The sequence below is a fragment of the Oncorhynchus tshawytscha genome, linkage group LG17, assembly GCF_018296145.1.
Source record: "Oncorhynchus tshawytscha isolate Ot180627B linkage group LG17, Otsh_v2.0, whole genome shotgun sequence".
Classification (NCBI taxonomy): Eukaryota; Metazoa; Chordata; class Actinopteri; order Salmoniformes; family Salmonidae; genus Oncorhynchus; species Oncorhynchus tshawytscha.
This window is the reverse complement of record NC_056445.1, coordinates 83,898-98,097: the sequence shown is the minus strand read 5'-3', so window position 1 is coordinate 98,097 and position 14,200 is coordinate 83,898. Positions and strand designations below refer to the sequence as shown.

The following is a 14,200-nucleotide window of genomic DNA, read 5'->3' as shown; positions in this document are numbered from 1 at the left end:
CAATTTATATAAATATATATCAGTGAAATCGTTTCATTGAATGAAAGAAATCAATACAATAAATGGAATGAGATTAAAAAACAGCATTACAATCTTACCTCTGGGAGCAGTTCCAGGTGATGCAGGTAACATCTGAGTAACATATTTCTCTTGCACTGACAGAAGTGGATTTTGGACACAGTAAACAAATGTCCTTGTTTTCCTGGGAAAGGTGTGTTCTAGAGAGCTTTCGACTACAGACCCTGTCAATTGAGATCCCTCTGGCTGGCTGGTGCATGGTAATGTTCTTCTGGAAAGAGCAGACTCCACCTGGACAGTGTGCTTAGAGGAACCACGATCCGGCTGCTGGCTTCCAGTGAAGTCACGGAATGTAGACCCCTCATCGTGAAATGAATCCATATCATAGTCTGAAAAGTTAGGTACATTTATTGGAGTCCACTGAGAAGTCGCCAAATCCCCAGACTTCATGTCAGTCCTGGACTCAAGAGGCTCAGATGTTTCCCTGGTGTGTTGGTATTCTCCTGCTCTCTCACTGGATACTTTGTCATGTTCCGTTGTAGAAGTAGGTACGTGTTCCTTAGTTGCGCCACTTTGCTTCCTTTTGATTCTCTCGTTGGTCTTCACCCGTTGTAAAGCCAAACTTTTGTTGCTGAAGAATATGGAGAGGACATCCTCGGCTCCATCTAGGACACCGGTCATTGTGCTGCAGATTTCTCCGTCCTCAATAGCATCTGGTAAAGTCTGTTTCCAATGGCTGCCACTGTCACCAGGTAACGTGTCTTGAAAGCCAGGGGAGATGTCAATCACACCAGGCAAGTGGGAATCCAGTCCTGTTGGTATATCAGAGAAATAGTCAGTACTTGTATCTGTTTCACAGTGTTATTGTGCAGAGTAACTTCTACAATATTTACTACTGTACAGTGCCTTGCGAAAGTATTCGGCCCCCTTGAACTTTGCGACCTTTTGCCACATTTCAGGCTTCAAACATAAAGATATAAAACTGTATTTTTTTGTGAAGAATCAACAACAAGTGGGACACAATCATGAAGTGGAACAACATTTATTGGATATTTCAAACTTTTTTAACAAATCAAAAACTGAAAAATTGGGCGTGCAAAATTATTCAGCCCCTTTACTTTCAGTGCAGCAAACTCTCTCCAGAAGTTCAGTGAGGATCTCTGAATGATCCAATGTTGACCTAAATGACTAATGATGATAAATACAATCCACCTGTGTGTAATCAAGTCTCCGTATAAATGCACCTGCACTGTGATAGTCTCAGAGGTCCGTTAAAAGCTCAGAGAGCATCATGAAGAACAAGGAACACACCAGGCAGGTCCGAGATACTGTTCTGAAGAAGTTTAAAGCCGGATTTGGATACAAAAAGATTTCCCAAGCTTTAAACATCCCAAGGAGCACTGTGCAAGCGATAATATTGAAATGGAAGGAGTATCAGACCACTGCAAATCTACCAAGACCTGGCCGTCCCTCTAAACTTTCAGCTCATACAAGGAGAAGACTGATCAGAGATGCAGCCAAGAGGCCCATGATCACTCTGGATGAACTGCAGAGATCTACAGCTGAGGTGGGAGACTCTGTCCATAGGACAACAATCAGTCGTATATTGCACAAATCTGGCCTTTATGGAAGAGTGGCAAGAAAGCCATTTCTTAAAGATATCCATAAAAAGTGTTGTTTAAAGTTTGCCACAAGCCACCTGGGAGACACACCAAACATGTGGAAGAAGGTGCTCTGGTCAGATGAAACCAAAATTGAACTTTTTGGCAACAATGCAAAACGTTATGTTTGGCGTAAAAGCAACACAGCTCATCACCGTGAACACACCATCCCCACTGTCAAACATGGTGGTGGCAGCATCATGGTTTGGGCCTGCTTTTCTTCAGCAGGGACAGGGAAGATGGTTAAAATTGATGGGAAGATGGATGGAGCCAAATACAGGACCATTCTGGAAGAACCTGATGGAGTCTGCAAAAGACCTGAGACTGGGACGGAGATTTGTCTTCCAACAAGACAATGATCCAAAACATAAAGCAAAATCTACAATGGAATGGTTCAAAAATAAACATATCCAGGTGTTAGAATGGCCAAGTCAAAGTCCAGACCTGAATCCAATCGAGAATCTGTGGAAAGAACTGAAAACTGCTGTTCACAAATGCTCTCCATCCAACCTCACTGAGCTCGAGCTGTTTTGCAAGGAGGAATGGGAAAAAATGTCAGTCTCTCGATGTGCAAAACTGATAGAGACATACCCCAAGCGACTTACAGCTGTAATCGCAGCAAAAGGTGGCGCTACAAAGTATTAACTTGAGGCTGAATAATTTTGCACGCCCAATTTTTCAGTTTTTGATTTGTTAAAAAAGTTTGAAATATCCAATAAATGTCATTCCACTTCATGATTGTGTCCCACTTGTTGTTGATTCTTCACAAAAAAATACAGTTTTATATCTTTATGTTTGAAGCCTGAAATGTGGCAAAAGGTCGCAAAGTTCAAGGGGGCCGAATACTTTCGCAAGGCACTGTAGTTACCATTCAACAAATACTCACCATTGTGTTGACAGAGAGGTCTATCATTCTGTTCTGGTGACAGCATTGTGCTTCTAGACTCCTTGGCCGAAGGGAAAAGCTTTCGCACAAACTATATGAGGGCAGACAAATCCTTCTCTACAAGTCTGATACACAAATGCCTTGAGCATGGGTACAGTATCCAAGTGTGAGCATGGGTACAGTATCCAAGTGTAATCAAGGGGACACCAACGTACTGGAGCAATATTGTACTATTTATCCAATTTAGTTTTTAAAATTAAAGCAAGTCAATCGCATTAGATATCTTTAGAAGAAGAAAAATCTGTTTATCCTTAACCTGCCATGAGTTTTTCTAGGATTGTATGGAATACTCACCATAACCTGCTCTTCGGTAGCAATTCTTACTGGGCACATAGGACTATGCTCCTCACTTTTAGCTGCAAGGGTGAGGACATGCCTTTTTAGACAACCAATGTAAAACTCCCATTATAATAAAACCCCAAATTCATACAGTATCATACTTACTCAAAATTATGGTGGGCGACATGACAGGTGTATTGAGAGAACTGGTCCAGGACATGTCAGGGTCTAACTGTGCACCAAGACTTTCAGATATACGTTTGGCAGAGTGTGCCTGCTGAAATAAAAAGATCTTAATAAAAAAAAAGTGTATTGGAACTTTTAAAACACTAGTTTGGTTTTAAAAAGATTTCCCCAAGAACAGCTGCACCTACCGTAGAGTGTTTCGGTGTGTCAAGCAGCCCTGTAAAAAGAAAGTTGTGCAAATTTTAAATCAAAACAATAAATACCAATATAATAAATATCAACATCGATCAACACTGAAAAGTCACCAGTCAGCTTACCAAAACTGTCTCCATGCAGCCTTGTTCTATAGGATTTACTGGGGGTCCCGCTGAAAATAGAACCACTGATGTCAACCATCACAAGAGCAGGTGTTCTGACATCACATTCTGAGCAGGTGGTCAGAATATCAGGATCCAGGCATTAGCAAAGCAAGGTATACTTTTAGGTGAGCACATTTATGAAAAGCCAACGTATCAGCACAAAAGAGACAGACATTCTCACCCGTCTATTGATTTTCCAAATAAGCATGGGCTTGTGTCCATTTTTTCAGTTGCAGAGGTTCCTGAGCAGCAAAATGGAAAATACCAGTGCACACATTCCGCAGCCACGTAATCAGGGATAACATAGAAAATCAGGAAAAAGGAGATAGGCCAACTGGTTAGAGGTAGGTCTAGCACTCGTTCACCAAAGAAGGGTTCTCAGTTAAAGAACTTATGACGGAGCAGGAATTTGTACAACTGTTCTGACGCTCTGTCCACACGTTAAAGATCCTCACTTGCGATACGGTTTTGGAAACTTTTGGAACTTCACTTTCATTTATTTTCATGAAAGAAATTGTAAAATTACGACACCTTTTTAACAAGATTCCCACAAAGGAATATTTCCATGTTAAAGCTTTACGGAAGCTTTACGGCGCCCATCAGTTCCAATTAGCTACAGTTGAATTGGAAAAGTTTACATACACTTAGGTTGGAGTCAATAAAACTCGTCTTTCAACCACTCCACAAATTTCTTGTTAACAAACTAGAGTTTTGGCAACTCGGTTAGGACATCTACTTTGTGCATGACAAGTAATTTTTCCAACAATTGTTTAGACAGATTATTTTACTGTATCACAATTACAGTGGGTCAGACGTTTACATACATTAAGTTGACTGTGCCTTTAAACAGCTTGGAAAATTCCAGAAAATGTCATGGCTTTATAGAAGCCTTTGATTTGAGTCAATTGGAAGTATACCTGTGGCTGTATTTCAAGGCCAACTTTCAAACTCAGTGTCTCTTTGCTTGACAGCATGGAATATTCCAAAAATAAATCAGCCAAGACCTCAGGGGAAAACATTTTTTGTAGACCTCCACAAGTCTGGCTCATCCTTAGTACTTTCAGGCGTTTGGAAATTGCTCCCACGTTCATCTGTACAAACAATAGTAAGCATGTATAAACAGCATGGGACCACACAGCCATCATACCGCTCAGGAAGGAGATGTGTTCTGTCTCCTAGAGATGAACGTACTTTGGTGCAAAAAGTGCAAATCAATCCCAGAACGACAGCAAAGGACCTGGTGAAGATGCTGGAGGAAACAGGTAAAAAAGTATCTATATCCACAGTCAAACGAGTCCTATATCGACATAACCTGAAAGGCCGCTCAGCAAGGAAGAAGCTACTGCTCCAAAACCACCATAAAAAAGCCAGACTACGGTTTGCAACTGCACATGGGGACAAAGATCGTACATTCTGGAGAAATGTCCTCTAGTCTGATGAAACAAAAATAGAACTGTTTGGCCATAATGACCATCGTTGTTTGGCGGAAAAAGGGGGAGGCTTGCAAGCCGAAGAACACCATCCCAACCGTGAAGCACGGGGGTGGCAGCATCATGTTGTGGGGGTGCTTGGCTGCAGGAGGGACTGGTGCACTTCACAAAATAGATGGCATCATGAGGCAGGAAATTGTGGATATATTGACGTAACATCTCAAGACATCAGTCAGGAAGTTAAAGCTTGGTCGCAAATGGGTCTTCCAAATGGACAATGACCCCAAGCATAGTTCCAACGTTGTGGCATAATGGCTTAAGGACAACAAAGTCAAGGTATTGGAGTGGCCATCACAAAGCTCTGACCTCAATCCTTTCGAAAATTTGTGGGCAGAACTGAAAAAGCGTGTGTGAGCAAGGAGGCCTACAAACCTGACTCAGTTACACCAGCTGTCAGGAGGAATGGGCCAAAATTCACCCAACATATTGTGGGAAGGCTACCCGAAACATTTGACCCAAGTTAAACAATTTAAAGGCAATGCTCCAAATACTAATTAAGTGTATGTAAACTTCAGACACACTGGGAATGTGATGAAAGAGATAAAAGCTGAAAGAAATCACTATTATTCTGACATTTCACATTCTTAAAATAAAGTGGTGATCCTAACTGACCTAAGACAGGGAATTTTTACTAGGATTAACTGTCAGGAATTGTGAAAAACTGAGTTTAAATGTATTTGGCTAATGTGTATGTAAACTTCCGACTTCAACTATGTAAACTGAGATCATGTGATGCTAAAATAAAGTCCACCTGTGTGCAATCTAAATAATTATGTGACTTCTGGAGGTAATTGGTTGCACCAGATCGTATTTAGGGGCTTCATAGCAAAAGGGTGATTACATATGCATGCATCACTTTTCCATTTTTAAATAAGTTATTTTAATTTCACTTCACCAATGTTTTCTGTGTGACCAACATCAAGATGTAAGTTGCATCTCAATAGATTTATTGCTTCTTTAAATCAGGACAACAGTTTTCAGCTGTGCTAACAATTGCAAAAGGGTTTTCTAATGATCAATTAGCCTTTTAAAATGATCAACTTGGATTAGCTAACACAACGTGCCATTGGAAGTGAGTGATGGTTGCTGATAATGGGCCTCTGTACACCTATTTAGATATTTCAAAAAAAATAACATTTAAAAAAGGTGTTTCTAGCTACAATAGTCATTTACAATTTTAACAATGTCTACACTGTATTTATGATCAATATGATGTTATTTTAAAATTGACAATTGTTATGCTTTTCTTTCAAATTAAAAAACAAGGACATTTCTAAGTGATCCCAAACTTTTGAACAGTAGTGTAGGTCCTTGGATGTGAAAGGAGTAGGCTTGCCAACAATCCTTAACAGTACATTTTGGGCTAGGGTAAGTCAATTATGAAATTTAGAATAGCTTATTTTAACAGTGCAAACAAATATTTCTCTACCTTGAGCAGGAAAAAACACTGCATCTTCTATCAATGTCTCAGGAGACTGTGGTCTTCTCTGCCTGAAAATCTTCAGGGTAGAGAACATCTCACCATCAAGGGGACATTTCCACAATGGTGTTTTGAAACTGACATCTTGTCCACAAGATATTGCAGTACTGGGATTATCTTTCTCTGTATCACCCCAATCCCGACTGGAAGCTTTAGCAGTGAGCTCTTCAAACCAGTTTGGGTTCAGAGGTCCCAACTCTTCATTGAGAGGATATGGAATAGAGAAGAGTCAGTATAAATTATATGACAATATCATTGCTAGCAGGTACATTAATATGATTATAATGAGAAAATTAGATGCAAAGTTAAAAACATGACTTGCTACCTTCCCATATTTGATCCTTGAAAGCATCAAACATGTTTCTCCTTATGTCCATGTCTTAGGTCATCTGTGGTATGCCTGAAACGAGTTGATTATTAAAGTTTACTTAGCTAGATAAGCAAATTGCTAGTCTATATGCAGCATTCACGACTGGCAAACCTACAGTGCAGTTGGAAACTATTCAGACCCTTTTATTTTACAGCCTTATTCTAAACTTTAATCAATCTAAACACACTACCCCATAATGCCAAAGCGAAAGTTTAGACATTAATAAAAACGAAGACCTTATTTACATACAGTACCAGTCAAAGGTTGACACACCTACTCATTCAAGGTATTTATTTTATTTAACACTTTGTAGAATAATAGTGAAAACATCAACTAACATATGGAATCATGTAATAACCAAAAGTGTTAAACACATCCAAATATTTTATTTTTGAGATTCTTCAAAGTAGCCACCCTTTGCCTTGATGACAGACTTGCACCCTTGGCATTCTCTCAAACAGCTTCATGAGGTAGTCACCTGGAATGCATCTCAATTAACAGGTGTGCCTTGATAAAATTACATTTGTGGAATTTGTTTCCGTCTTAATGCATTTGAACCAATCAGATGTGTTGTATCAAGGTAGAGGTGGAATACAGAAGATAGCCCTATTTGGTAAAAGACCAAGGCCATATTATGGCAAGAACAGCTCAAATAAGCAAAGAGAAACGACAGCATCATTACTTGAAGATATTAAGGTCAGTCAAGGCAGAACATTTCAAGAACTTTGAAATTTTCTTCAAGTGCAGTCGCAAAAACCATCAAGCGCTATGATCAAACTGGCTCTCATGAGGACCGCCACAGGACAGGAAGACCCAGAGTTACCTCTGCTATAGAGGATACGTTCAATAGTTACCAGCCTCAGAAATTGCAGCCTAAATAAATGCTTCAGAGCTCAAGTAACAGACACATCTCAACATCAACTGTTCAGAGGAGACTGTGTGGAACAGGCCTTCGCGGTAAAATTGATTCAAATAAACCACTACTAAAGGACAGCAATAAGAGACTTGCTAGGGTCAAGAAACACAAGCAATTAACATTAGACTGGTGGAAATCTGTGCTTTGGTCTGTTGAGTCCAAATTTGAGATTTTTGGTTCCAACCGCCGTGCCTGTGACGCAGGGTAGGTGAACGGATGATCTCCGCATGTGTGGTTCCCACTGCATGGAGGTGGTGGTGCTTTGCTGGTGACATTGTCAGTGATTTATTTTGAATTGAAGGGAAACTTAACCAGCATGGCTACCATAGCATTCTGCAGCAATATGTAATCCCATCTGGTTTGCACTTAGCGGGACTATCATTTGACTCCAGGCGGTGTAAGGGCTACTTGACCAAGAAGGAGAGTGATGGAGTGCTGCATGAGATGACCTGTTCTCCACAATCACCCCACCTCAACCCAATTGAGATGGTTTGGGATGAGTTGGACCGCAGAGTTTAGGAAAAGCAGCCAACAGGTGCTCAGTATATGTGGAAACTCCTTCAAGACAGTTGGAAAAGAATTCCAGGTGAAGCTGGTTGAGAGAATGCCAAGAGTGTGCAAAGCTGTCATCAAGGCAAAGGGTGGCTACTTTGAAGAATCTCAAATATAAAATATATTTTGATTTGTTTAACACTTTCTTGGTTACAACATGATTCCATATGTGTTTTTGATTGGTACTGTAAGTATTCAGACCCTGAATACTGACCGCGGTATACCCTCAAAATTGACCGCAGTTGCATCTTGTTTCCATTGATCATCCTTGAGATGGTAAATTCAATTGATTGTACATGATTTGGAAAAGCACACACCTGTCTAGATAAGGGCCAACAGTTGACAGTGTATTTCAGAGCAAAAACCAAGCCATGAGGTCGAAGGAATTGTCTATAGTTCTGAGACAGGATTGTGTCGAGGCACAGATCTGGGGAAGGGTATCAAAAAATGTCTGCAGCATTGAAGGTCCCCGAGAACACATTGACCTCCATCATTCTTAAAATGGAAGAAGTTTGTAACCACCAAGACTCTTCTCACAGCTGGCCGCCCGGCCAAACTGAGCAATCGGGGGAGAAGGGCCTTGGTCAGAGAGGTGAAGTACAGAGGTCTTAATGAAAACCTGCTCCAGAGCGCTCAGGACCTCAGACTGGGGCAAAGGTTCATCTTCCAACAGGACAATGACCCTAAGCACACAGCCAAGACAATGCAGAAGTGGCTTCAGGACAAGTCTCAATGTCCTTGGGTGGCCCAGCCAGAGCCCAGACTTGAACCCGTTCTAACATCTCTGGAGAGACCTGAAAATAGCTGAGCAGCGACACTCCCCATCCAATCTGACAGAGGATATGCAGAGCGGAATGGTAGAAACTCCCAAAATTCAGGTGTGCCAAGGTTGTAGTGTCATACCCAAGAAGAATCAAGGCTGTACTCACTGCCAGAAGGTGCTTCAACAAAGTACTGAGTAAAGCGTCTGAATACTTGTGTAGATGTGATCGGAGGGGGGGCAGACTATTTAATCCATTTTAGAATAAGGCTGTAACGTAAAATGTGGAATAAGTCAAGGGTTCTGAATACTTTCTGAATACCCTCTGTGGCAAGCCATCTGTTAGCACAGCCTGTTCTTATAGACGAGACGTGACAATAGTAAATGTAAATCCGGGACACTCAAATTAGTTTGATATGTAACCATACCAAATATAACCATACCAAATGTAACATAAGACAAATGGTTACTGGGTGGTTGGTCGGGGTGGGTAGGTGGGCATATAACAGTAACGTCTTGCAAGTTAGAATCTCACAGACAACTTTAGCATTTTATTAGCTACTTTTAAGATACTTTGCAACTACTTAGCATGTTAGCTAACCCTTATCTCTAGCTAACATCAGTTAACCATAGCCACCTAGCTAGAATTTGTGACATATGTTTTGCAAATGTACAACATATTGTACATTTTGCAAATTTGGAACATAATATGAATTGTGATTAAACATCCACAAAATAATACATACCATTTGAAATGTAACAGTTCATTTAGTATGATGTCCCGGATTTACGTACAGAATCATATGAAATGCTGAGACCAGGTTGGTTTGCTAGCTACCTCGCTACATGATGTTTACAAGGCAAGCTAGGCATTAGGTAACTGATAGATACTTTGAGAAATGCTAATATTACAACGTTCGGGTCTTTACGTGTCAAAAAATACATCAAATAACACTATTTGACTCGTCATATAAGCTTGTTGACTAATCAGGCCCTGAATACGTCACATAATTTAACACATTCATAAATGTTTTGCATAGTTGTTATACATTCATTACACCATCACTCGCATTTCAATTGTCACAATGATACGAATGCTATGATGCGGGTAAAGTTGTCTCTTGCTCCTGCGGCAAGAATGCAGACACACTTCCTAAACTCTGGACAGTGCTGGTCATTAAAAAAAGCTAGCTAGCTGATGGATGCAAACAATGTTCTTCCTCAAAAACATAGCAAAACCAGTCTGTTTCAGTAGCTATAGTTATCTAGCTGGGTGTCATCTAAAATACTCCTAATTTCTAAGAGTTCTTATTTGATTAATGGTGGTCCGACCCACCTATGTGAAGCTAGCCACAATAGTGGAATTTGCAGTTCACTTCTAAATAAGTCTCATTAAAAGTGATAAAACTGAATACAAATAGTGGTATCATGCCATAATGGAAAAGATCGTGCTAAACGAGGTTGGAATGTTATAGAAATTAAAACAAGACAATTTGTTAATTTGACAATCTGTTGAAATCACACTAGATGTACTAGACTTACAAATTCCATTGAGGGCATACTTATTTAACTGTACAGCCTTACCTATGGATTGTGGGTCAATGACATGGGTTATCAGTCTATTCAGTGACAACCAGAGAACATTAACGTTGTAGTTTTTATTGCGGGACTCTGAAACCACTGAATTGAGCCACATTTATTGTACCAGTCAACCTATGTGAATTGAACACTATTCCAGAGGAAAAACAATTCAATGTGGATGTTTTGGAATCTGATTACTCTGAGGGGGTAAGGCGGTACAGTGCAATATTAATGTCAATACTCTGACTGGGGAGGTAATTTCCCACAGTCACAGTCCTGCATTTTTTGTTGTACGTTTTACTTTTTATTTTATTTAACCTTTAATTTAATAAGAGCTATGATGCCAATATTTGCGTCAACTCTTCAGTTGTGTTATGTGGGTGTCAGCGAAGACTGATAACCCATTTCATTGCTCCACATTCCAACCTTGTTTAACATTGTTTTGTCTAAATTAGGCATGATTCCACCAATTGTAACCTTCTGCGTCACTTTCAAAAAGGGACTTATTTTGAAGGTGAAAAGCACATTCCACTATTGTGGCTAACAACACAATAACCCGGTCTGGTCAAGCCTCACTAGCCAAATTCAGCTAGCTGGCTGTTTATAACGTTAGCTTTGGGCAACAAGGTTAAGTAGCTGGCTAGCTAGTTATTTTCATGAACTGAAGTTCGATTTTAATAGAACAACAAGTGACTACCTAGCTAACACTTACTCACATGGATCCCTAAATCATTGCTAAGAAAATGTATAATGACTGCAGTTTCTACTGGTCATTGTTTTCAAGCTGGTTGCATTGGTGCAAGCTAGGTACCAAGCTAAAGCTAGCTACCCCAGAAGTTGCTAATAACATCATTATCAAATATACTTGCAAACATTGATCATGTTCGTTGGATCCTTATCTTATTTAAAAATGCTCACACAGACGTTATCCCATTCGGTCGAAGAAATAATTACTTATTACCAACACGGTATGGTAAACACGTTCGTGGATGGTGTACTTGTTTACAGGCGTATTTTTGTATAGCTTTGACAGTGGTGGCGCTTGGCCTGCACGTGCAAATTCAGTACACACAGCCTTCTATAATAGAATTGTGTTATTTGACGTGTCAAATTAAAAGCTTATTTGACGTGCATATATTTTTTGACGTGTATATTGTTTGACACGCAAATACCCAAACGGCGTTCCATAGCCGGAAGCCATTCGTTAAATAAAAATGTAATTTCAACTTACTCTGCCAATTGTCCGTAAGGTTGGTCCTTATGATGGGGGGAAGTTGAGAAAAAGCATATAATAGAACATTAATTAAACTTTCCAAACATGGGTCAGTTGTAGACCCACTTCCTCTCCGCATACCTCATGTCAAAATAACAGTCCTGCAAATGCGCCATAAACGGCACAAAAAAGCAAGACATTGTGGAGGACTTTGACTTGATGTAAGCAGTAAGGAACTGACCTCCCGGAAGAACTGCAAGACCGACGGTATATGTTCCATATTCCCCTTGCATAATGATCAACTATATACACAATCTACATAGTAAATTGAAATTGAACTGTATTTCACTGCTGGCTTCCGGCACTTTTCAGGGGGTCAAACAACTAGTTCGTAAGTTAAATACTAGCGTTGCTAAAACGCACCTAGCTTAGTAGCTAACTAATAAAGTTGTCACAAGGAGTTGTTACCACTAACTGTTTGTCCATATTTAGCTAGAGAGCTAACGTTAGTAAGCTGAAAAGTTAACGATATGAAGATTATGTAACGTTACCAAAGACATCTAACGTTAACTAGCTAGATAGCTAACAACAAACCAACACTGATTAAAAAAAGTGATGACAGCTAGCAAGCTACGCTAGGTGCAAGAGATTAAAAACAAAAAAAAATTACATAACAAATGTCTTGTTCTCCTTCTCACAGCAGGGGTAAACATGAGAGTGCACTGTAGCTAGCAGTCCTTACACAGAAAACAGACCGATAGCTATGACTTCCTTTGACTGCTTAATAAGGTAACGTAAAATGTTTGTCAGACTGTATCAGTCAGAACCTTCTTTTTCTATGGTGCAATGGGCGGTCCGCAAACATACGTGCATGCCGACACCTACTCTGCTGGAGTGTGTGGGTCAATTACGATTTACAACATTAGCGCCACATTTCTAAATCCTCCTACCTACTCAGTACTTCTGAGAAAATAAAAAAGAGCCCTACTCTTCAAATAGGCCCATCTTCAAAATCTCGTCCAACCTCAGTGACCCTACACTTCAATCTTTCAGTCACTTCAAAATACTTACAACACATTAACAAACATGTTTTATAACTAAACCAAGATAGACCACAGCCTGTCGTTTCCAATGGTAACAAATGAGTCCTTGTGGGCAGAACAGTCAAGGAGGTGGGCAAAGGCAAGCACGAACGGGCCAATAAGATCTCGCTAGTTAGTGCTTGGATTTTATTGGCCCGTTCTAGCAGACATCTGCATATTTCCGTTAGGGAACACCTAGTCTGTGAAATACGCATGTTCAATAGTTCAATTCGCCTTTGCACTCCTAAATAACGCATTTAAAATAAACATATATACTTTGGCATAAGCTAAAGTCTACAAATTTAATTTTGTCAACTATGTTCATAACATATTCTAGTTTTGTGAACAGAAAACTATTGATATCCAATGTTTAATCTATGACATTTGCAGAATGTAGGCCAAAATCCGTCTTCTCCAACTGCTGGCTGCTGGGCCTCCTTTCACTACCATATTTGGTGGAAACACCAAGCGGATGCTACATATTTATACATCCAGTGAAATATCTGTCTCGTTGTTCTATCTGTGCCATTCACATGCTTGCCAACCAGAACTAATGATGAGCTTTTGTACAATGTCCTAGGCGCAGTCTAGCAGATGCCACCTCTTCCTTCCGAATCTAACCTTTGAATTTTGGTCCACTGACCTTTCTTGGAGGGCATATAAATGCCGGCCCTTGGGCTCAGAGTCTTGTCTCTCCTGCCACACGTCTATCAAAAAGGCTCTTATCTCACATTTGGCCTCACCTCTAGTCAGAAACATGCTGCTTCTTCTTCTTCAAGATTTTATTGGCGGACTACATCCAGAAAGATGTATTGCCACCACCAACTGAGTGGGCTAAAAACTGAGATACAGTGGGGCAAAAAAGTATTTAGTCAGCCACCAATTGTGCAAGTTTTCCCACTTAAAAAGATGAGAGAGACCTGTAATTTTCATCATAGGTACACTTCAACTATGACAGACAAAAATGAGAAAAAAAATCCAGAAAATCACATTGTAGGATTTTTTATGAATTAATTTGCAAATTATGGTGGAAAATAAGTATAGCTGGCTGACTAAATACTTTTTTGCCCCACTGTACTTGAATGAAAAAAATATAGTCAGAACATTTAACCACTGTCTTTGACTTAAATCAAATCAAATCAAATCAAATCAAATTTTATTTGTCACATACACATGGTTAGCAGATGTTAATGCGAGTGTAGCGAAATGCTTGTGCTTCTAGTTCCGACAATGCAGTAATAACGAGCAAGTAATCTAACTAACAATTCCAAAAAAAACTACGGTCATACACAGTGTAAGGGGATAAA

At 39.9% G+C, this 14,200-nt stretch overlaps 1 protein-coding gene across 11 annotated transcripts in view; it reads right to left on the bottom strand.

Annotated features, from left to right (window-relative positions):
• Positions 1 to 12,900, bottom strand: part of brca2 (BRCA2 DNA repair associated) — a 36,161-nt gene extending 23,261 nt beyond the window's left edge. For 2 of the 11 annotated variants that reach the window (XM_024376632.2, XM_024376641.2), the window contains exons 1-11: positions 12,053 to 12,429; positions 11,830 to 11,855; positions 6,745 to 6,819; positions 6,369 to 6,617; positions 3,631 to 3,691; positions 3,408 to 3,457; positions 3,279 to 3,307; positions 3,070 to 3,181; positions 2,920 to 2,981; positions 2,566 to 2,656; positions 99 to 830 (exon numbers count right to left, since the gene is read on the bottom strand). In XM_024376632.2, the coding sequence (XP_024232400.1) occupies positions 99 to 830; positions 2,566 to 2,656; positions 2,920 to 2,981; positions 3,070 to 3,181; positions 3,279 to 3,307; positions 3,408 to 3,457; positions 3,631 to 3,691; positions 6,369 to 6,617; positions 6,745 to 6,796 (1,438 nt within the window). In that variant the 5' untranslated portion in view covers positions 6,797 to 6,819; positions 11,830 to 11,855; positions 12,053 to 12,429. Of the gene's footprint in view, positions 1 to 98; positions 831 to 2,565; positions 2,657 to 2,919; positions 2,982 to 3,069; positions 3,182 to 3,278; positions 3,308 to 3,407; positions 3,458 to 3,630; positions 3,692 to 6,368; positions 6,618 to 6,744; positions 6,820 to 11,829; positions 11,856 to 12,052; positions 12,444 to 12,481; positions 12,689 to 12,882 lie in introns of those variants that run through there. The other 9 variants (XM_024376635.2, XM_024376645.2, XM_024376643.2 and 6 more) reach the window with 9 other exon arrangements.
• Positions 12,901 to 14,200: the final 1,300 nt, after the last annotated feature.